The sequence below is a fragment of the Euprymna scolopes genome, chromosome 16 (assembly GCF_053919585.1).
Source record: "Euprymna scolopes isolate OS-2025 chromosome 16, ASM5391958v1, whole genome shotgun sequence".
In the NCBI taxonomy this organism is placed as follows: Eukaryota; Metazoa; Mollusca; class Cephalopoda; order Sepiida; family Sepiolidae; genus Euprymna; species Euprymna scolopes.
In genome coordinates, this window is record NC_136497.1 from 67,701,240 (window position 1) to 67,724,938 (window position 23,699).

At 32.7% G+C, this 23,699-nt stretch overlaps 1 protein-coding gene across 2 annotated transcripts in view; it reads right to left on the minus strand.

Annotated features, from left to right (window-relative positions):
• Nucleotides 1-23,699, minus strand: part of LOC145296007 (exportin-2-like) — a 101,242-nt gene that overhangs the window by 25,293 nt on the left and 52,250 nt on the right. For both annotated transcript variants that reach the window (XM_080142026.1, XM_080142025.1), the window contains exons 13-17: nt 23,450-23,542; nt 15,939-16,023; nt 3,344-3,405; nt 2,827-2,963; nt 505-608 (exon numbers count right to left, since the gene is read on the minus strand). In XM_080142026.1, coding sequence (XP_079998152.1) covers nt 505-608; nt 2,827-2,963; nt 3,344-3,405; nt 15,939-16,023; nt 23,450-23,542 — 481 coding nt within the window. The remainder of the gene's footprint in view (nt 1-504; nt 609-2,826; nt 2,964-3,343; nt 3,406-15,938; nt 16,024-23,449; nt 23,543-23,699) is intronic.

The window sequence follows — 23,699 nt, forward strand, 5'->3', positions numbered from 1 at the left end:
TAATGGAAATTGGTAAACATTACAATAAAAAAATCTCACAAGTTTGAATTATGTTGTATTATCTCCCTTTTTTTCTTGAAACTTATCAAGATGGCGTCACAAGGCAGCCGTGTCACGGTTAGCCATAAAATTTGATTTTCTACTTTAAAAATAAAACAATTTATGTGATTTTTGGAATATATTTTCTTTCTCTCGTGAGTACATACATCATACAGATGTCTTCATCTTTTTTTTTTTTTTTTTTTTTTAAATATCAGGTTAATTCTAGACAGTATGAATCTTTTTTATGATGTCACCTACCATGTGATTTACTCACTTCTCTCACTTTCTGTTTTTTGTTCAACAGATTTTTGTCATGCCCAAATTCCAGGCAACTCTTTGCTCAACTTTCCCGGAAATGCTTCTAACAACATTCTAAACGGAAAATACTTATTTTTACCCTAACTGAAATATCTAACCATCGCAGATACAATCGCATTAAAGCAGGAAATGTTAAATATTTACCTTTCATTACATATTCATTTTCACACGATGTGGGCAGTGTAAGCACTTTGAAAAGATTCTGAAGTAAATCATTGGCAAAAGGTTGAATATCACCAGCAACGAATCTGTGATGGCAAAAAAAAAAAAGAAAAGAAATATTTTTCATTTAAGAAAATTAAATTAAAACACTTTTAGATTGCATACAAGGAAAGATAAACATGCAAGCATTTATTTATGGAAATCAAATTTTTCACTGACAGAACATCTTCCCCTGTTTGAACTTTCAATAATTTATTTTTATACATAATTTATAGAGGGCAATTCTAAAGCAGAGATGTACCTGATATAAAAGGATTTAAAGCAAAGTAAGATGGATGTGAAAATGAAATAAGTTTTCCAGATTTTTCACTTCTATTATAGTTTTCTATTTTTTTTTCTTTATGGAAATCACTCCAGACAAGGCATGAAGCCACTTGACGTAAGGAGTTAAAAAAAAACTTTTTTCCAATGTCAAAAACTAGTCACTAATAAATGTCAAATAGATTCCAACCCAGAAAACAGCGATTCTTTCCCTTTTGTCAGAAACATTGCTCATAGAATGGGAAGACTAAAGGACAAAATAAAGAAATTACAAATCTTAACTTTAAATACACTATTTTTTTTATTGGAATCCTTTGAGATGAGTAATTTATAGTTGTTGTTTCACCACGTTTCAGCCAACTATTCCTCTGGCCTTCTTCAGGTGATTAACCACAATGAAATAAGAATGCTAAGTCTCTTAATTGTATCCTCAGTAATTACTGCCTTCCATAGTTGTTGTCTCACCACATTTTGCCCATGGCACAGTGGATAGAGGTATTGAATCTCTATGGTTGCAGGCGAGCATTGTCTGAAAATAGCAGCTTCAATCTGACCTAAAGCAGGCCAGAGGAATAGTTGGCCAAACTGTGGTGAGACAACAACTATGAAAATGAGGATAACAGTCCACAAATAAATAAATACTTAACTTTCAATGTCCTCAACAATCAGTCAGATTCATTTTGTTACTATCGAGCTGTTCAGTCCTTGAAGGTTCAGTTTCCCAATTTTACCTTCTCTGTAAGTCAGTTTACTGCTAATCACTTGAGACATCCCTACCAGGCAAATGTTTAAACATTTTTTTTTTTTTTTAAAGCCAGAAATCATGTATCCTATTGTGCTGGTTTTTCAAAACCACACTTGACCTTGTGTCTCACCTCCCCTGGAAAGAAGGTAAATTAACTCAATGTCACTGTCAATGTTGGAGTCCATAAAACATATTTTAAGGAAAAATCCCTTTTTCAGATTCTCAACTCTACTGTTCAAAATTCTGAACTTTTTGTAATGGATTTCCATAATTTATGAAATGCTTGAACAATGCCGACTAAATTTAATGATGCATGAATCCAGAAGATTGAGAAAATTACCTGATCAAGTTTGGCCAGCTCAGTCAAAACCTATGCTGTCAGATTTGAAAGTGAGGAGCTAAACAAGGAGAACCTACAAATGATGGATCAGGCCACTGTCATCAATGAGAGAAGACTTGTTCATCCTTAAACAGCCTAAAGAGCTCTTTGTCCAGGCAACCTCTATGGTAAGGCATTGCGGAGATGAATTTCAAGGTGGTGGGGTAAGATAGAAGCAAATACTTTGCTTAAGGGTGTCTGAGGCAGTTTGGTGTGTTACCTGGAATAAATTCTGTTTAACCCATAAATGGTACTCTTATATGTAATACCACCTCTGGTCAGAGTGGATCTGAGAATAACACTATGGGAGTACTCAAAACTCCAAAATTAAGACTTTGCCAGCAAAAGCACTTAAAGCTCATACCCGGGACATATTTTAAGTTTAACAACAAATGAACAAAATGTACTGTTATAAAAGTGTTTTGAATTTCAGCAATGATCTTATATATAAATAGCAGGAGCCATGCCCCAAGATTGTCCAGGAAAAAGATAAAATATTGAATAAATTTAATAAAAATAAATAGAGTATCAATTCAGAAAAAAAAAAAAAAAAAAAAAGAATGTGCAGAAGTTGGTCAAATTCAGCAGTTGTTCAGGAAAACATTTTAATGCCAACATGGCTGATCATAAATTGAAGATACACAAGATAGAAGAGGAACGGAAATCAGATTCTTCATAAAACTACTTCCCTGGACACATCTTGTTAGCGTTATTTTTTTTCTCTTTAATTTTTTTCAAAAATTAAAAACTAAAGTGAAACAAACTTGTAAACATTTTTTTTATATACACTAGCTGAAAAATAGACATCAAGGTACAATAGTTAATTCTGCAAAGATGTCAAAGGATTTCATTTACTCACAAAGCTCTATTCTGGGCAGTTTTGATGGTCAATAATCGTTCAATCGTATGAGCTGCATAGGTATGAACCACCGGACTTTCAGCAGAAAGATATCGAATAATATGAGGTAAGCAACTAATCAACGTTTCTCTTTGGAGCTGTAAGAAAAAGAAAGATGTTTTTAAATTAATTATTAAAAACAAATGTTAATGTTCTTAAATACCTTTCTGTTAATTAAAAAGCAGTTAAAGCGCAACTATGATTTTACAATTGTTAGCAAGTAAGTGAAAAACATTTTTAATCCATTTAAATTTCAGAAATATTTATTTTCAACAGATTTTATGAAAAACAACCCGCCTAGAAATTCATGCATTAATGATAATTTTAGAAATGTGCCGAAATTACTTCATGTGTTTTTTATAGTTTGTTTTAAAAAAGTTTGTTTTTATTTCAATAAAAAAGATATTTTCAACATTTTAAGTAACGAGATTATATATTTTGTGTTAGACAATAAAAAAAGTTAAAGTTGATGCTTTACCTGAGTTCTGAAAATCATAACATATTTGAGAGCATCAGCTTTCAGAACAACTTGAGAGTTGACTGTAAAAAGAAAAATATCAAAAAGAATATTTATCAAATGAATATATAAAGATACAAAAAAAAAAACATTTTAGAAATTATTAAAAAAGGATAATTTTTTTGTGTATTAAATATATAATATATATATATATATATATATATATATATATATATATAAAATCGATTTTCATGAGACTTCTTCAGGCAAATAATGAATAACAAAATTGTGTTTAGTGATATTACAATGTTTTTGATTAATATTAATAATGAGGGTATGACCCAAATGATTCTGATGATCTTACTTATAAATTACGGTTAGGACAATCAACCAATGAGAAGCCTCCAACCGTATCATAAAAATTCGAATTTTGGATTCAAGTACGTTCGCTGTCAACCTCTCCCTTGAAATGACTGAATTGTGACTGCATTGATTCTTCACCGCGATCTTTGTTATTAAGAATTACTCAACACTCAAAATCTTGACTGCATCGATTCTTCGCCGATTTGATTAACTATCTTTGTTCAACATAATGACTCAACACTTAACAAGTGAATTTATTGAAAAAGTAATTTAAAATCATTAAAAGCACTTACGCGTGCCCTCCCACCCATATTGAGCCTGATTGATGTTTTCGGTTTGTTTATGTGAATGAGTAGGGCTTCCATGATTGGGAGGCACAAGTTACAATGTGAGATGGCTAAAATGGCAGTGTTAGTTGGTGTCGCTTATTATTGCTTATTAGTAAACTAGCTCGGCGTTGCCTGGGTGTTTGGAGGTGCGTGTAGAGCAAAATAAAAAAAAGTGGTAGTAGGTAGGCAGGCTCGAACCTGTACCGTGAAGGAGGAAAAGAATGTGAAAAAAAAATGTGATGTCCTTGCCGTTGCGTCCATGGCCAAACCAGAAGTGATGAAGGTTTAAATTAAGGCTAGACAATCAAAAAGAGAGGATGACTTTCGAAAATATCGGTGAAAAAAGCGACCCCTCCCTGTAGAAAAGTACCCAGTTGAGGGTGAAGGAATTAATGTTTGTAACCAATTTTTTAATATTTGTCGTCCAAAGGGTCGAGCTTCAAAACAATACTGATCCCATGAAAATCCGTCGCCTCTGTCAAAGTTTCAGGCAGACATACATACATTTAAACAGACAGGTGAAGTTTATATTATAGATGAGTTGTTTTAAATTTTTTATAAGTGATGAATCTAATTTTAGAATTTTTTTTCAATAGTGGAAAAGTGTTTATGTACAATATTTCTTATTTTTTTTTTAATTGATTTTATAATTAGCATGCATCTGGTTGCAGTAGAATATGTTAATATTATTATCATCATTTTGTACTCTGCAGCTAATTGCCCTTCACATGGTTTACTTGCTGGTAGAGGCAACCAAAGCAACTTTGAATCCCAGGTTCACCATGACAAGTGATATTTTCTCATACAAAACACTATCAAACCACAAGCAGGCAAAAGTCTTTCTTCAGTAGTTAAAAAAAAAAAAAAAAATTGAAATTAATGCGATCTTTATTAATGAAATTTGATTAGGAACAATAACAAATATGACATTAATTGTTTTATCAGGTAGCTAAAAAAAAAAAAAAAAAAAAAAAAATCAGTACACCACCCATTGAGCTCAGATTAGATTGTCTAAATCAGAAAAAAAAAAAAAAAAAGATGGAGTGGGAGTAGGGGACAGCTTCCTAGAACCACACCTATTTAAAAAAAAATGGTACTGGTACAGTTTAATCAAGATATTAAATAATGAAAATATCGAAAAAAGGTTATATTGAACTGTTAAGTGTTGAGACATTATGTTGAACAAAGATGGCGGCATAGTTCAGATCAGATCCTGAGTGTAATTGGCAGTAACCAAGATGGCGGCCAAGAATCAAATGCGGTCCGTGACATAGTTAACGGCGAACTGATTGAATCCAAAATTCAACAATTTTTATAGTAACTTTGGAAGGTTTTTATTGGTTGTTTAGCACAGCCGGTGGTTATAAAAACGATTGGCGAATTCATTAGTCTCATACCCTCTACTAGGAGTCAAAAACAGTTTACATGTATATATCTGTTTTGGACTGAAGATCTCCGAAAAAAAATTTCACTTAATTTGATCGAGTATTTTTTTTTACAGCGGAAAAACACGTTTTTATGAGAGCGTGTTGAAGTCAGCCACTATAGAAATTTGTAACATGCCACAGGGAGATAACTCAATGTAATGCGCCGACACTCCCTCCCCATCTTTATTACTAGCTTTTCTTCCTAAAAATCGAACCTTTTGCTCGGTATCAAATTGTTTTTTTCGCTGTAAAAAAAAAAAAAAACCTACTTGATGAAATAAGGTGAAATTTTTTTTCGGAGAACTTTATTCCATAACGGATATGTACAATATAACCTTTTTTCAATATTTTTTATTTTTTAATCTCTTGATTAAACTGTACATGTACCAAAAAAATAATCAATCCTTTTGCAAAACAGACCCTCTAATCAGAATGTGCTAAGGATTCCTTGGCTGTTATGAAAAGACCTACTCCCCACCCCCAATTTATAATTTACGTTCCTCCCAGGATAGCAAGGTGTTACACAAAATCAGTTTAATGTGGAGAAACTAGCTTCTCAGAGGGCACACTCTGGAAGAGTTCAAAAACAGCAGTGAGTAGATCTATTAGCATCCCATGGTAGGGCATCCTTAGGTGACAAACAAACCAACCTTCCTCCTGAAGGAGGTATTGCCTGAAAGGATCACCATTTCTACGAGATCTGTCAATAGACAAAATATTAACTGGGTAACCAGATTGATGCTAAGAATTACATTAGTTATTATTTATTTTTATTACATTTTCACTCCAAACAAGGCGCATTGTCACTTTGTTGTAGGGGGCTACTATCAGGGACATAGGGATCAGGGGTATTGTGTAGGGAGTTGGACAGCAAGATGTCGGTTCACGTTGCACTTGAACTTCTGCATGTCAGTACAGTTGGGGAAGCAGGGACCCGGAAGGGAATTCCAAAGTCTAGCTGTTCTGGGGAAGAAACTACTGGAGTAGAAGCCTCTCTTACATCTAGAGATCTCTACTGCGAAGGGGTGGGATTTAGCTGCTTGTCGGGGGTATTTATGTCAAGGGGGCACAAGTGCTTGCAGTTCATCAGAGCATTCACCATTAAAGTACTTGTAGAACAGGCAGAGGGATGCAACATTTCGTCGATGATATGGAAAATAAATTAGTCCATTTACTTTTTTTAAATAATATGACAAAATCCACAAGTAGTCTTTCGGTTTGCTATATATCCTTTTTCTGTTCCTAGTATTAATATTATTATTAATATTGTCATGATATTGCTTGCTGTTTATAATAGACTATTCCAATCTTTTTATATTGTCTTTTCTTTTATTAACTTTGACTCTAAATAGAGGGCATGAGAACTGAAAGTGCTCGATACCATGTAGAATAAGTACTGTTATCCATGGACACATGTTTCACTGTCACTATGGCTTATCCACATGGATTACTATGATAGGATTCAAACCTACAACCATCGAGTTTGCAGTTGGGTGATTGAATGGTTACACCAAAAAAAGCCTACCTGAAATTATGTGCTAATTTGCCACATCAATTTATGTTGCAATATATTAAATTTTTAATAACTTTATTGCTAGTATTAATTAGTTATCCTGGAAATAAAGTTACAGTTAGAAAATAACATTATTTGTTGTTTTTAGCAACATTAACAGCTTTGAAACACTGTTATTTATTTTGTTACTTTAAGGTTTTTGAAGAGCTATAAGCTCTTTTTGTTATTTATATATATATATATATATATATATATATATATAATATATATAATAACAAGTAGTTAATAAAACATGTTAAAAAACACTTTGAAAAAGAGTTAAAAAGATATTTAATTAAATATGTTTTTAACTTTTTTTCAAAGTGTTTTTTAACTCTTTTTCAGTGTTTTTTTTTAAACCCTTTTTCAAAGTGTTTACTTTTTTAAATCTTTTTTAAAGTGTTTTTTTTTTAACATGTTTTTATTAAGTACTTGTTCTTATTATAAGCTCTATTTCCTATTTGGTTTTATCGAGTTTTTACATCTGGTTGAGATTACTTTATAAATATTAACTCTTTAATATTTATAATATACCTTAGATTTACCATCTTGGGTTATCTTGGTAAACTTAATTGTAATTCTTATTTTATTATTATATATATACTAGCGGGGGTACCCGGTGTTGCCCGAGTGTTTGTTTCCGGGACGGGGGGGGGGGGGGTTTAAAACATGTTATGGTAGGTAAGTAGGAAGGATCAAACCCGGAGTCATGAGTAAAAGTAGGAAAATAAAGTGTGGAAAAAAAAAAAAAAAAAAAAAAAAAACATCTGCAACGTTAACAGTTCGGCCACCAAGAAAAGTCCATTAGGAGAAAAAAAAACAAAAAAAAACGACTACGGTAGGTCGGCGCGAACGTGAAAATATAATGTGAATAGTCCAGCACGTTAACCACTACGCCACAGAGCACTGCAGCTTAGTTTAGTGATTTTAAATAACTTAACATGAAAGAACTACGAAGCCAAACCGGTGTTCTCTTCTCAACTGTTCCTTGTGAACGATCCCCAAACGGTGTTAAGTGGTGGCAGGGGGAGGAGGAATTTATAAGAGAGAAAATATTTTACCACTTCCATTGATCTTAACCGATTTTGGCCGTGACTTCTCAGCAGAAAAAGGATAGAAATCTAAGATTATCGAGGAATTTGAGAAATAATAAGCCTATAACACACCTCAGATATTGTTCTGCCGTTTGTGCATATTATATTTGCATGAAATATCTTGATTGTTAATCCTATTAAGGTCAAAATCCGACGGGAAAAAATGAGTTCATTTTATTTATATAGAGATGAATGAGTTGACCCTTATTTTTTATGGGACATATTTTTATTTATTTTTATTATTAAATATTATTACATGCATAAAAAGTATACGAATAGACATGGATGTTTCTAGCTCTTAGCCATCGTCAGCATGGGTGGGATTGAACTCATGACACTAGTATACGCAGTCTGATATTTTACCACTGAGCTACGATGACTTACCACTTCAATGCACGGTTTTTTATCACTTTTAAATTTAAGATTTGTCATTGTTGTTGTTTTTAGCAGCATTATATATATATATATATATATATGTGTTGCAATATTTTGGTTTTTAATGGGGTATGATCCCACACAGTCGGACGATTCTATTCATAAACGATGCTGCTAAGAACTGACAAATCAAATTAATTCACATTCTGCTACCAACCAATCAGAAACCAGAATTGCTTCATAAATATTAAACCTTTTCTGGAGCAATTTCACATGTTCTTTTCCCGGGTTTCGATACGGTAAGAATATTTTGTTCTGTGGAACTGTCTACTACAAACAAGTCACCTCCCAGGACTTGTGTGTAACAGCGAACCATCTGAAACTGTCCTGAAACTCAAAATGGCTTACACTTCTAGAGGTTATGGGCCCAGCGTGCGTCTTTATTTCGATGGATCCGAATCAAAATTAGAATTGCGGCAAGTTAAATTTCTGGGACATCTACGAATCCAAAAGCTACACAAAGTACTAGAAACACAACCTGAAAACAAAAACGACCCCAACTTCATTGAAAAGAATGCAACTGTCTTTGCGGAATTAATACAGTGTTTAGATGACCGAAGTCTATCACTGGTAATGAGAGAAGCCCTGGACGACGGCTGCAAAGCATTAAACATATTGAGAGAGCATTATTTATCGAAAGGAAAACCCAAAATTATTTCTTTATACACTGAACTGACCTAATCACAAGAGTTTCCAATGTAGATAGAGGACTCAAAATGGTGACTACATTAAAAATGTAGAGAGCTCTGTTAGCGAACATACATTTTTATTTTCGTGTACATTTGATGCTTCAACAAACAATAATAATTTTCTTGTCGATTGTGGAGCCACGGCACATGTGATTACAAAGGAATCTGATTTTATCAATTTTGATCCCAACTTTAAGCCACAAAATCATTTTGTAGAACTAGCTGACGGTGGTCGAGTCAATTATATCGTTTTGAAAAGAGGCAATGCGAAAATCTCGCTAAAGAACGATAAAGGTGAACTGTGTTTCTGTATTCTAGAAAACGCTCTTCTAATCCCAAAATTTAAACAAAATATATTTTCTGTACAAGCTGCCACAAAACAAGGTGCAAATATAAACTTTAGCCTCAATAAATCAAAACTGGTATACCCGAATGGAACTATATTCGACATTCAAGAAAATGGAAGACTATATTATTTAAATAGCGTAGTCCCATCAAAAACTGCCTGCCATGATCTACAGACATGGCATAAAATTCTTGGACACTGCAATATTCCTGATATCAAAAAGTTGCCGACTGTAGTTGATGGAATGCAAATACAAACATCAAAAACCTTCAACTGCGACGTCTGTACGCAAGGGAAAATGACAAACTATCAAAACAAGATACCAGAAAAAAAAAAAAAAAAGAAAAATCCTATCAATGGTGCATTGTGACTTGAACGGTCCCGTAGAACCGATGGCCAGAGAACATTATAGATATGTGTTGAATTTCGTAGATGACCATTCAGGTTTAATAATGGTTTACTTTTTAAAGAACAAATCTGATACCCTGCTAGCAACTAAGAAATATCTGGCCGACATGGCCCCCTACGGTGAAATCAAGTGTAGTCGCTCTGACAACGGTACGGAATTCACCAATAAAGACTTTGAACTTTTACTAATTAACCATCATATCAGGCATGAAACATCAGCTCCTAGATCGCCACACCAAAACGGGACTGCTGAACGTGCATGGCGGACACTTTTTGAAATGGCAAGATGCCTATTCATTGAATCAAAACTCCCTAAAAACCTCTGGACGTATGCACTTATGGCGGCAGCCTATATACGCAACAGGTGCTTTAACAAAACACTATCTAAAACTCCATATAAATCTTTCTGCAGTAAAAAAACAAATTTGGGCAGAATGCATATATTTGGTTCAACTTGCTTCGCATATATAAAGAAAAAGAGTAAATTGAATATTAAAGCCGACAGAGGTATATTTCTTGGATACGATAAAAACAGTCCAGCCAATTTAATATGTTTTCCCGAAAAAAAAAAAGAAAAAGAATCCGATGTGTAAAATTCACAGACACGTTTAATTGTAAAGACGAAAACCCGTCATATGAAGAGGATGGAATTATATTACCTCAAATAATTAGAACAAACGAAAACAATAAAAATGACGGAGACGAGAGTGTCCATGATGATGATGATAAAGTCGAGAGATATCCCAAAAGAAATAGAAGACGACCCCATTTTTTTGTGGTCGACAATATAAAGGATTATCAAATCGACTATTGCTGTTCAATGGAAAATGCGCCAAAAAGCTTCAAAGAAGCAATTAATTCAGAACATTGTGATGAATGGAAAATTGCCATGGAAAAAGAAATAGATGCCTTAACCGAAAATGATACCTATACGGTAGTGCCTCTCCCAAGAGATAAACATGTTATTTCTACCAGATGGGTTTTTACAAGAGTACAGCATCGGGCGTAGAACAGTGCAAAGCAAGATTTGTTGCTAAAGGGTGCTCTCGGATTTACGGTAAAGAATACTTTTCTACATTTTCACCGACCACAGGCCTAACGGCAGTCAGGATTTTACTGCAAGTCGCATCACAATATGACCTAAACATCCATCAAATGGACGTAAAAAATGCTTATTTGAATGCCCCAATAGACTGTGAAATTTATATTACCCCTCCAGAGGGATTTATAATGAAAAATAAAAATAGCGTGTGGCGACTTAACAAATCATTATATGGTCTAAAGCAGAGTGCTCAGTGTTGGAACACAGTATTCCATGATTATATTATTAAACAACAATTTAGACAATGCGCTGTAGACCTCTGTTTATATACCCAACACAAAGATGATAAACTACTGATTTTGGTTTTGTGGGTCGATGATATTTTAATCACATCAAATTGTGACATAATGTTAACTGATGTTAAGAACAAATTAAGTAAAAGATTCAAAATGACCGATCTTGGCAAAATATCCTGGTTTCTGGGGATAGAATTTACTCAAAGCAAAGGACTTGTTACGATGACTCAATCGAAATACATCGACAAAATACTATAAAAATTTGGAATGGGAGAGTGCAAGAAACGCTCTACACCGGTCGAAAATGGTATTAATAAAAATATACACACAAAATCTGAAATAATAAATGACACACAATATCGCGAAATTATAGGTAGTCTTATATATTTGATGACTGCAACCGGGCCCGACATATGCTATACAGTAACAAAACTGTCACAAAAATTATCACGACCGACAATGAAGGATTTAAACAGAGCTAAACAAGTCCTACGTTATTTAAAAGGAACTAAAGAACAGAAGTTCCACTTATGAGAAGGCTCTTATTTTTTTTGCATGAATATCAGCGGAAAACCCTAGGGGTAATGCTCAGAGTATATAGATTTCTATATATCAAAAAAAAAAAATAGTTCTGGACACGACGTTAAACTGTATCCATTTTTATTTGTATTAACACTTTAACCTACTAATACTTTTGCTTAGAAAAAAAAAAACTTTGTAATTTTCTTTTTTGACGTTTGAACACAATTAAAAATGTCGTCTTTTTAAATGCTAAAATTCTAAGATCCTAATGATTTCTAATTTTTGTTATGTCTAAGTAAATATAAAAATATATATTTATTTTTGAGCAGAACAAACACAAGGGACTTCCCCATTATAAAAAATAGGGAGGATGTTGCAATATTTTGGTTTTTAATGGGGTATTATCCCACACAGTCGGACGATTCTATTTATAAACGATGCTGCTAAGAACTGACGAATAAAATTAATTCACGTTCTGCTACTAACCAATCAGAAACCAGAATTGCTTCATAAATATTAAACCTTTTCTGGAGCAATTTCACATGTTCTTTTCCCGGGTTTCGACACGGTAAGAATATTTTGTTCTGTGGAACTGTTTACTACAAACAAGTCACCTCCCAGGACTTGTGTGTAACAGCGAACCATCTGAAACTGTTCTGAAACTCAAAATGGCTTACACTTCTAGATATATCTCAATTGCAATAAATACTAAAATTTGTATAAAATTTAATGAACTCAAAGAAAGGATTAATAAATAAACGAGTGGCATGAAAAGATTGAAGACAATAAGTCAAATTACCAAAATCTGTGTTTATGCTATTCAAGTACCTTTAAAAAAAGAAAAAATAGGCTGACACTTATTTTTTTAATATAATTATTTATCCGAAATAGGACAAAAAAACTATGTAGAAATTTCTTTTTAAGTTTATAAGATGCTAGTACTGTTTAGATCATAAACGGAAAATGTCTACAGCCTAAAAATCTTCCTAGTCAGAATAAGTATTATTTTATTGCAAAGAATATAATAGAGCCAAAAAGCAAATTGGCTAGTCAGAAAAAATACTACTTAGGTCTAATCTTGAGAATCTGACTGACTATTCTTTATATTAGATTTGTTTGCAGAGTACACGTTTGCTAGTCTATCTATCTTATATTTCTCTTATTTCTGAGTTTCGTCAGTCTGTCCATTCCACTTTTTCTTGGAAAGTACTGGACGGATCTGACTGAAATTTTGTATGGACCTTTGTTATAAGATGCAGTGAACTAAGAATTTTGGTATTTGTTCATGGCACAATTAGGGATTAGTAGAGGTTAATAGAAATTAGTCACCACAATACCACATTTATTCTAGAAGTTTTACATAAAGCATTCATTCTAAGTCAATAACTATAGCATTACAAGTTGATTTTTTCTTTTTAGATAATTGTTATTTTATCAACTTGCATGAAAAGAGCTATGTAAAAGATGCTTAAAACCGTTTGAATTATGCAAATACCATCAGTAGTTCAAAAGTTATGAGAATTTTAAGTGCCAAAATTTAGGCTTTTCCGTCGACATTTTTCTTTAGAAAAAGCGAGCTAAATTACAGACTTCAACATTTCAAGAAATTCGGTAATTCCGCCACCATTTATTTATTTTTAAGCTATTCTCATGAAACTTGACACTTTTATGTAAAATTGTGTGCTCTCTCTGATTATGCAGTCAAATTTGATGTATCTCTTTACCATAAGCTATGAATTATAAATTCAGATGTACAAATTTCCATTTTTTTTAAACTGGCGCATGGTATCATACAGTGGGTGTCTATTCATGAACAAAACTAAGTATTTATTAAGTATTTATAGTGGTATTTAAATATAGCTTTATTGAAAGCAGGCATTTTCCGGCCTCCTCACCAAAGTGAGCTTAATCTGGGTGTAGCCATTGTATGCCTGAAGAGCATTCATGGTCGGTATTTACTACTCCCCTCACAGAAAAAAAAGAAAATTGAGTAGATATGAATTAATCTCAGAAATAAATTGAAGAAAATTTTTCATATAGATTAAATTTTCTGCAAATAAGTAGTTTTCCGGATATTAAGCAATGTCATTTCTTATGTTATCGCTGGCGGCTATCTTGGTATGCACAAGATGTACCAAGATGGCCACCAGCAATAACATGAGAAATGACATTGCTTAATATCTGGAAAGCTACTTATTTGCAAAAAATTTAAATGCGATATTCATTTTCAGCATACCCGAAAACCTTAAAAGATAGTCATTTTAAAGAAAAATGTTATGGTGGAAACAAGGTAAAAATTTACAAAATGCATCACACTAAAATTCTTTATCGAACCACCTAATTATTATTATTATTATTATTTAGATATCCCCAGTTAAAAAAAAAAAAGGTTTGTTTTACAGATTCGAAAAAATGGTCTCGACAATGAGTTAAAAATAAATTCAAGTTTCACAATATATTTCATATAATTGTTAGGTGAAAGTACAGAATAGTTAACAAAACACCCTTCCTTACCCATGTTAAGAATGGGTTTCTAAATAATAACGTTATTTCAGCATGGTAGCATAAGTGCACAAGTACCTTTTATTTGTTATATATTTGTTTTTTTACCACTAAAAAACAAACACATGTACTTAGTACATTCAGTTGTTTTCTAACGCTTTTAGTACATGTGTATTAAAAGCCTTAAAAACAACAAAATAGTATTGTTTCGAAATCAAATTTGAAAAACTTGATAATTTTTTTACATTGACAAATTCAGAATAAAAAATGAAACTTTTTTATGCTTTCGTTTTGAAAGCAGAAAAAAACATTTTTCTATTTTTAAAAGAATACAAACTCGTTAATACCCTGACTGTAGACAGCTCAGCGATGGTTAGCGCATAGCGAGCCGTTTCCCTTTAAGCGGATTTGAATTTCTATAAAAGATAACATTTTAAAGAAATTTCTGCACAATTAATAATATTATTACATATTATACATGAAAATAATTCTGAAACTATTATCTATATGAAAATGGATGATATGTACAGATTTATCTTATAAATTTTGAAATATTCTTTGTTAAATTTGCTCGGTCGTAACTTTGCTTCCTATGGTCGTAAAAATAAAAATCAAAGACCAGTAGAGATGGACTTCTTTGTTTATATAGCCTGTAAAATTTCAGCCATATCCAATCAAATTTAACCCTACGTATATGTATCCAAACGTAACATATGAAATGTAAACATTGAAAAAAACAATACCCTTTTTGCTGTCGTCACTTTTTACCATTTTTTCATTTTTAACTTGCAGCATAAAAACATTGAACGCATAAAAGAAAAATAAATTAACATCATTCAAATGCTTATTCTATTCTCTTTTCATTAATGTAATTATTTTAAAAATAGCCTAACAACTAAAAAAAGATACGACTTGTTGAAGCACATAATGTAATATTGCCGATGTTCACGAAAATACAGCATACGCGTGTAATGCTAATAACTAAGGTTATAACTTTTGTCCATTTTTAATGGGCTAAAAAGTATAGTATAAAAATTTTTAATGGGCTAAAAAGTATAGTATAAATTAATGGGCTAAAAAGTATAGTATAAAAAATTTTAATGGGCTAAAAAGTATAGTATAAAAATTTTTAATGGGCTAAAAAGTATAGTATAAATTAATGGGCTAAAAAGTATAGTATAAATTAATGGGCTAAAAAGTATAGTATAAATTAATGGGCTAAAAAGTATAGTATAAATTAATGGGCTAAAAAGTATAGTATAAAAATTTTTAATGGGCTAAAAAGTATAGTATAAATTAATGGGCTAAAAAGTATAGTATAAATTAATGGGCTAAAAAGTATAGTATAAATTAAAGGGCTAAAAAGTATAGTATAAATTAATGGGCTAAAAAGTATAGTATAAATTAATGGGCTAAAAAGTATAGTATAAAAATTACTATTCAACAAAAGCTGAAAATGTGACAAGGTATAAATAACCATATTTACTACATAAAATAAATCAACTGATATAAATTAACTCCAAAAATTTTAAGTCTACTAAATCTATCTGTACTTATATTAAAATACTTTTTATGATAAATAAAGGAATAACAGCAAAGATTTTATTTTACCATCAGCTGATTGCAATTCTGGCAGGATGTAAGTTTGAAAGAAATCTGTGATGTTCACCAATGTACTTGTTTGTGTGATTCCATGCTGAAAAATCAAGAGAAATCATAATGAAAGTTAGAGGATTGGTCGGTTATGTTTTCCATTCTGAAATTTAAAAAAAAAAAAAATGGCCAGAATGCAGTTGTGTATAAATGTGCATGCAATAAACACAGTTTTAAATAAACAAGGAACAACTTTATATTAACATAAGAAATATACAGTTGGTGATATTTGTCACAAAAAATAAACAAAGTCATTGTACAAGCAAGTATTTGTGTGAATCCAGCAGCCCGTTTGTGTGTGAAAGACAGCAACATTGTCTTCTATGTCATTAAAAAACCAGTTTTCATCAAACGGAAATGGAATCATGTCATCTTTTCTAGGGCGACAATTTTATCATTCCACCCCGTAGATAACTTATTTGCTTTTGCCTAGGCCATAAAGGTGACACTGAAAAAAATAAATATAAATCTATATAATTATAAAACTCAAATGACCTTGTCACGGGTGTTGTAATCCAACATCCAGTTTACAACTTCCAGTTGCACATGCGTATAAACATAAACCCATAACAGTGTAAATAATCAACTCGACAATAAAACGTATTGTTTTACTGCGTACGTTTTCAGCGTCCCAATTGTTTTTGTTTTTTTTTCATTTAAATTATCAAAATAAACAATTGTTAATACTTTCTGCTTCTTTTTTTACATCGTTCATTTCCGCATTGTCTTAATTAGTTTTATTTACCTTACTATTAACATATAAATTAAATATTTGACCCAATGGGTTATGAATGTTTGTTTAAAATAAAGGAAAAAAAGTTATATTTAAAAATCCATTCTTAACATGTACTTTCAACTAACAATTTCGTTTAAAAAGGATATATCAAAATTTGAATTTAACTTTGAGTATTACGGTATCTGTTCAGTGTACATTTACTTATAAGTATGGCAAACCACTTATAATTCAATGGCTGTAAGTTTTTTTTTTCAAAAATAATCAATTATAATAAACAGAACGAATCATAGAAATCTATCTATATTCTTTTTTCATTTTAATATACTTTCATAGAAATGTTTCTGTTATGTCATAAAAAACTATTTTCTTTACATCACAAGTGTCATGCTCATACATTAATTCCATAGCTAATATAACATACAGACCCAACGGGTCACGGGTAGTCTAATATATGAATAAAAATAAAGATTTACACATGAGGAAGACATATTTGTTTCAAATGAATACATTGACACCTGAGTACTTTATGTGTGGTTAGTTTAATGCACAACTTTGTATGCAATGAAACTTTATTTTTGTATGCAACGATTTAAATGATGCATAGGTATCCGATGAGATATACAACTTGTCAGTGTCAAGTAAAAATCTCTGCAGCTAGTAATAGTATTAACAATGGCAACACTAGTAGTAGTAATACTGACACAGTTTAATCAAAGTTTCGCATTCAAAGGTTGTATGTGTTATCAGATTTAACACTTGCAGTACTTTTAGTAAGTGTCTGGAAATCATATCACATGAGTTTTACAATTTGTCATTGTGCTGAGGGAGACAACTCTCTTTTACTAAGAGATTTTGTTCATGTTTTCATTTCATAATTTGGGACGCTCAACCAACGATACTTTTTATTAAATCAAAACATTAAAAAAAGAAATGGTAAGGTTTTTTAAATATTAGTCTTTAACATTGCAAAAATGCAATGAAAGGAAATTAAAATTTTTTTCAAACAAAATTTTTTAAAACAAGGATGAAAATAAAAAAAAAAAAAGGCTGCGGATTTTTTTATATATACTATAGCTTTACTATAGCTTAGAACTTCTTATGTACCGTGTAGATCATAATATGTATGAATTGCGAATGCGCGTCGATTTATTTATATCGACTTTTACAAAATTATTGCTATTTCGGCTTCTTACGTGTTGCTTGATCTTTTTCGTATAAAGCGAAACTGACATGAAACTATGGCACAGTTCTCGGTCTATGGGCCGGAGCGTCCAGAAAGCAATTGACGTTTGGTCAATGTCTGTGAAAACCGTCATATCAGACAATTTAACCAACAATCACGAGGTTGTTTGCTCAACAACCGACAAGGCTAATATGCTTGCCAGCCGGTTTGCCTCCAACTCCACACTGGACCCTTCCAACTACCCCCTGCCTGACTTTCCTTTGCGGACAGGCGCCACGCTAGACAATCTAAAAATCACCCTTGCTCAGGTACACGCTGTCATAAAAAACCTTGACACTTCAAAAGCATGTTGACCTCATCTCATCCCAGCTGTGCTATTAAAAAAGTGCTCAGCCGAAGTAGCTCCAGTTCTCTCCAAATTCTACAACAAATGCCTTAATGAATCATGCTTTCCGGGCTGTTGGAAAACTGCTTCTGTGGTACCAGTATTCAAGAATTCTGGCGAAAGAACTGATCCATCAAATTATCGCCCCATTAGCCTCCTCTCACTTTTCGCCAAAATATTTGAGACCATAATTAACCATGCTCTAGTCTGGCACCTTACAGATGCTAAACTTCTGACTGACAAACAATATGGATTTAGACAAGCCCATTCCACAGCTGACATCCTAATTGTAATCTCTGAACGTATATACCATTCACTGGACAAAGCGGGGGAGGGCAGAGCGGTAGCTCAAGATATATCTAAGGCTTTTGACAGGATATGGCACAAGGGTCTCCTCAGGAAAATTAAATCATACAGTATCACTGGTAGAATACTTAACATAATTAAATCCTTCTTAGATAAGAGAAAAATCCAGGTTGTCCTCAACGGTCGTACATCTAAACAGTGTGATATAAATGTGGGAGTGCCTCAGGGGTCTATTCTTGGACCTCTATTGTTCCTAATATTTATTAATGACCTCTCCGACAAAACTGCCTCTGAGATGGGTATATATGCTGATGACACTACACTCTATAACAGGCATGACAGGAAAACAAATGAACACATATCTAAAGAAATGGCAAAAACACTAGAGGATGACCTCCAATCTGTAGTGGAATGGGGACATAAATGGATGGTCACATTCAATGCTGCCAAGACTAAACTGGTTTCCTTCAATAATTACAAGAAACCTTCTCTGCCACCAATAGCAATGGCCAGTGATTCCCTGTCTGAGAGTACATCTTTCAAACTACTTGGCCTAATGTTCACAGGAAACATGAGTTGGAACAATTATATTGAAAACATTGCCACGGCCCGCTGCGAAGAAGGTAGGCTGTCTCTACCGTGCTAGAAAGCTACTAATACCTGAAAGTATCCTGTACCTCTATAAGGCCACTATTCGCCCATGTATGGAGTATTGTTTGTCACATTTGGGCTGGTGCATCTGCTACGAGTCTCTCGCTCCTAGACAAGGTTCAAAAGAGAGTCGCCAATCTGATAGGCCCTGAACTGGCATCTAAGCTTCAGCCTCTGTCCCATCAATGAAACGTTGCATCCCTCTGCCTGTTCTACAAGTATTTTAATGGTGAATGCTCTGATAAACTGCAGACACTTGTGCCCCCACGACGTAGACATCCTCAACAAACCCGACAGGCAGCTAAATCCCACCCCCACACAGTAGAGATCCCTAGAAGTAAAAGATCTTTCTACTCTAGCAGTTTCTTCCCCAGAACCGCTAGACTCTGGAATTCCATTCCAGGTTTCTGCTTCCCTAACTGTACTGACATGCAGAAGTTCAAGTGTAACGTGAACCGACATCTTGCTGCTCAAATCCCAACATAGTGCCCCAGTAGTTGCTGCCCCTGATAGTAGCCTCCTACACCAAAGTGGCAATGTGCCTTGTTTGGGGTGAAAATGTCATAAAAAAAAAAAAATTTGGACACTCCCCTAATAAAGGGGGAGCTGGTTTTCCCCAACACATTCAGGAAACAAAACCAGACAAAGTTGGGTAAAAAACAAACCCAAAAGAACTATCCCGCAGTTAAAATTGAGTGCGGAATTTAATTTCCTTTGAACTAATTAAATTCATCGTGTGCCGGGCATTTATAAACATTAAATTGAAATTGTTTTCAGTTACTTCCTTTCGTGGGCGAGCAGTAAGTTATCAAGTTTTTCATCAAAATTTTTTATTTTTTTCCGATTTTTTAAGCAAGTTTTTTTTTTTATTTTACTTTTTTTTCTTTTTACATCAGGTTTGCTGTTTTTTCTTTTTTTGTTTTTTTTCCAATTTCCCACCCCCTAACACACACCTACAAAAAATGTTTTATGTTGTTTTTGTTTTGTTTTTTAATATTTGTTTTCGAGCCTACGTTCCTACCAAAACTTGTTTTTTTCTTTTTTGATCTATCTCCTCCCCATCACACACACCTACAAACACCCGGGTAATGCCAGGTACCCCCTGCTAGTAAATAATAAATCGCAGTTTTGTTTTTTGATAAAATTACAATTCCTCTACAACTATTGTCGCATTTTCACTTTTTGTAATGTTAAAAACAAGATGTTGGTATTATTAATATTATAAGCTTTGTTACAATAAAAAAAAAGAAAAAAAAAAAGAAGTCGCTAGTTTTAAAAGTTCCATCCTCGTTTTATTAAAGAATTTCATTCTTTGTATTTTTTAAGGTTAAAGACTAATTTTTTAAAAACCTTACCATAACATTTACTTTTTAAGAAAAAAAAAAAAGTACTTGTAAAAAATGTAGAAAAAAGTTGCCACAGCTTCGTTTTTAAAAGTTTTCAAATGAAAATATCATTGGTTCGATGGTTTTAGAGTCGTAAATTATGATATGAAAACAGAAACGATTCTCGTAATAGTCACATAAAGACAACATTTTGTATTATTAATGTTATCAACTTCATTACATAAAAAAAAATTGTCGCAGCTTTCTTTTTTTTAATATTTTGATTTAATAAAAAATATCGATGGTTTTAGAGTCGTAAATTATGAGATGAAAAAATGAATGAATCTTTTAGTAAAAGAGAGTTGTTGTCCTCAGCAAAATGACAAATTGTAAAACAGCACCATGAGAAGCTTGTAAATGAGACCATTACATGGCATATAACATATAGAGGGAATTACAAGTTGTCTTATGAAAATGGTTGGGGTTTTTTTTTAATGGCAGATCAACTCTTTTCAGGTTATTTAATTCTGAAGCTGATTATTTTCGAAAAAGATTTTATGCTTTAAGTTCTTTATATCTACAAAAATGTATTCACTGTGTTTTGGTTTGGTTATGTTCTAAGAGGAAAATTGTTGTCTTTGTGTTAGACTTTGCAGAACATAATTGAGTTTTGCAAAGAGAAAAGGGAACAAAAAGAAATCAATAACTGCAATTTTGGCCAGGAAGGCAGTATCTTCAAACACCTTGATTTAGTAGCACCAGGTTTTCTTGTTATGTAATGCAACAATCCTAACTTTCTTTGTGGGGGACCATATACAAAAGTGTGTAAAGTTCCTCAAACTGTTATGTTAGAATGTTGCTTCTTGGAGTTATGTGTCCCATTGCCATTATCTTTATTGAGAATATGCCCAATATCTTGAATAGGAAGAAGACTTTGCTTTTTTGTAGTATTCTTAAGGTTTTTTTTTAATTTTGAAGGTGCTTAATACCCTAGGCAGAACAGATGTATACAAACACAGTGTTCTGTTGTTCTTTAAAATGTTGCGCAGAAACAATAATACAAAGTGCTTAATATCCTGGATAGAGCAGGTATGTTTAAAGGACATGCTGCCAGGGAAAATCAATACCAATATGTTTTGTAATACTATTTTATACAAGAAAACTGACTCGGCATTACCCGGGATAAGAAATGGCATGTTTGTTTGCCGCACAACATTCACCTTAGGCAGATTGAATCGGTTTCCTCTAAAAGTGTTAAGGGAATATTAAATTCACAGGCGGTCCCAGTCACCTGTGAAAGTGGCACGTAATAATCAAAAAGTGCTCAATATCCTAAGTAGAGCAAGTGTGTCTAACGCAACTTCATTTCTTCTAATTATTTTTATTTCTTTGTGGCCCCAGGCACCATTGAGTATTCCTGCCAGTGTTATATACAACAGAAAAGTAGCATTTACCGTTTTATTCAGTCATCAAATCTGCCTAGCATTTCTGGAATGATCTTCCAACAGGTTTAAGCACAAATAAAGATTTGAAACAGAAGATTTTAAGTTAGTTTTATTGTTAACTAGCGAGGGGTTCCCGGCGTTGCCCGGGTGTTTGTAAGTGTGTGTGAAAAAAAACAGGTGCCCGTGAAAAAAAAAGCCTTGACGACGTGCAGTTGGAAAATAGTAAAGTGTGAAAAAAAAAAAAAAAAAAAAACAGGTGCGCGTTTTTGATTGATGTGACAGCGATAGCTATTCAGCAGTTAGCATTTTGTGCGGGACAGTTTTTAATGAGGTCAATAAATCGGTTTGTTTGTTTTTAAAAACCCGAACTACCGTCTGACGAAATCGACATTGACCAAACGTTACTTAGCTCTCTAGAGACCACTGGCTCTGGGCCTGTGATTAGAGTCGAGTTTCGCTTTTTTTTATACCGAAAACCGAATGTAACGCGTGTCGATGCAGGAAATGTTGAATAATTAACGTTTGAAAGTCAATAAAATAGACAGGCGAGCTCCGTGGTTAAGTGTGAGATATTACAATTTATAAATGATATAAAAAGTTTTAAGAAGTTGTGAAGCGAGCGAGCGCTTCACTGAAAGAAGCCTTTTGTGGACATCGAGGAAAAGCGTACATACATACATTTTCGCTTTTATATATATAGATATATTTTGGCATTATTTTACTCTGGTAGATATTTCTTTATATACTATGGCTCCCATGTTAAATCCCACTGTTGTAGCAAAGCACAAGACGTCCACATAGTAGTGTGCCAATCAATTTTTACTTTCTCATCTAGCAACTGACTTATAATATTTATCAAGTGTTTCTTTTTAAATTTTTTTTATATATATATATATATATATATATATATATATATATATATATATATATATATATTCTTTTGGAATTCAACTCCTAACTCACAATCTATCTAAATAATACTTGAATTCCAAAAAGTGCTCTTACTGCATTCCAATCTTAACCTAAAAAAAAAATCACGTCATCATCGTTTCCAACTTAATATCATCATAATTACTATTAGCAATAATATCATCACTATTTTCTGTCTACATACAATTACAGAACATTTTGCCTTTACAGGTATTGTTTTTTTTAAGACTAGTATAGTATCCAAATTCTGATATCATGACAATCCTAATTTAATCAACAATTATCCACTATGATACACAGCATAACAATCACAAAGAGGATAACAATCTAAAATTGAAATCATATAAAAAGGAATTCCTTCTACAGTGACTATCACATATTTGGACTTGAAGACCACATCAAGTTGATTCCAAATAGATGATATCTATAATTTACATTTTTATCTTAATAGGTGCAACTGACTTATTCTAGAGAAAAATAAAACAAAAAAAAAAAAAAAAACCCTCACCTTTTGTGTATGGCCTTTAGACACTAAAGATGTTACCAAATAAATTGCAGTGTCTTTACATTTCCAATTAGCAGTGGGATTCTCTGAATATTGCTGAAAGTAAATATCAACAATTAAAAATCATGTACACATTTGGACTTTGAATAAAAAAAAATGAAGAAAAAATAATAGACCACCAAAAACAAACCCAAGTCATTTGAACCTATTCCATATTGAGATGAAAGAGAAAAGTATGATTTCTGTATATGTT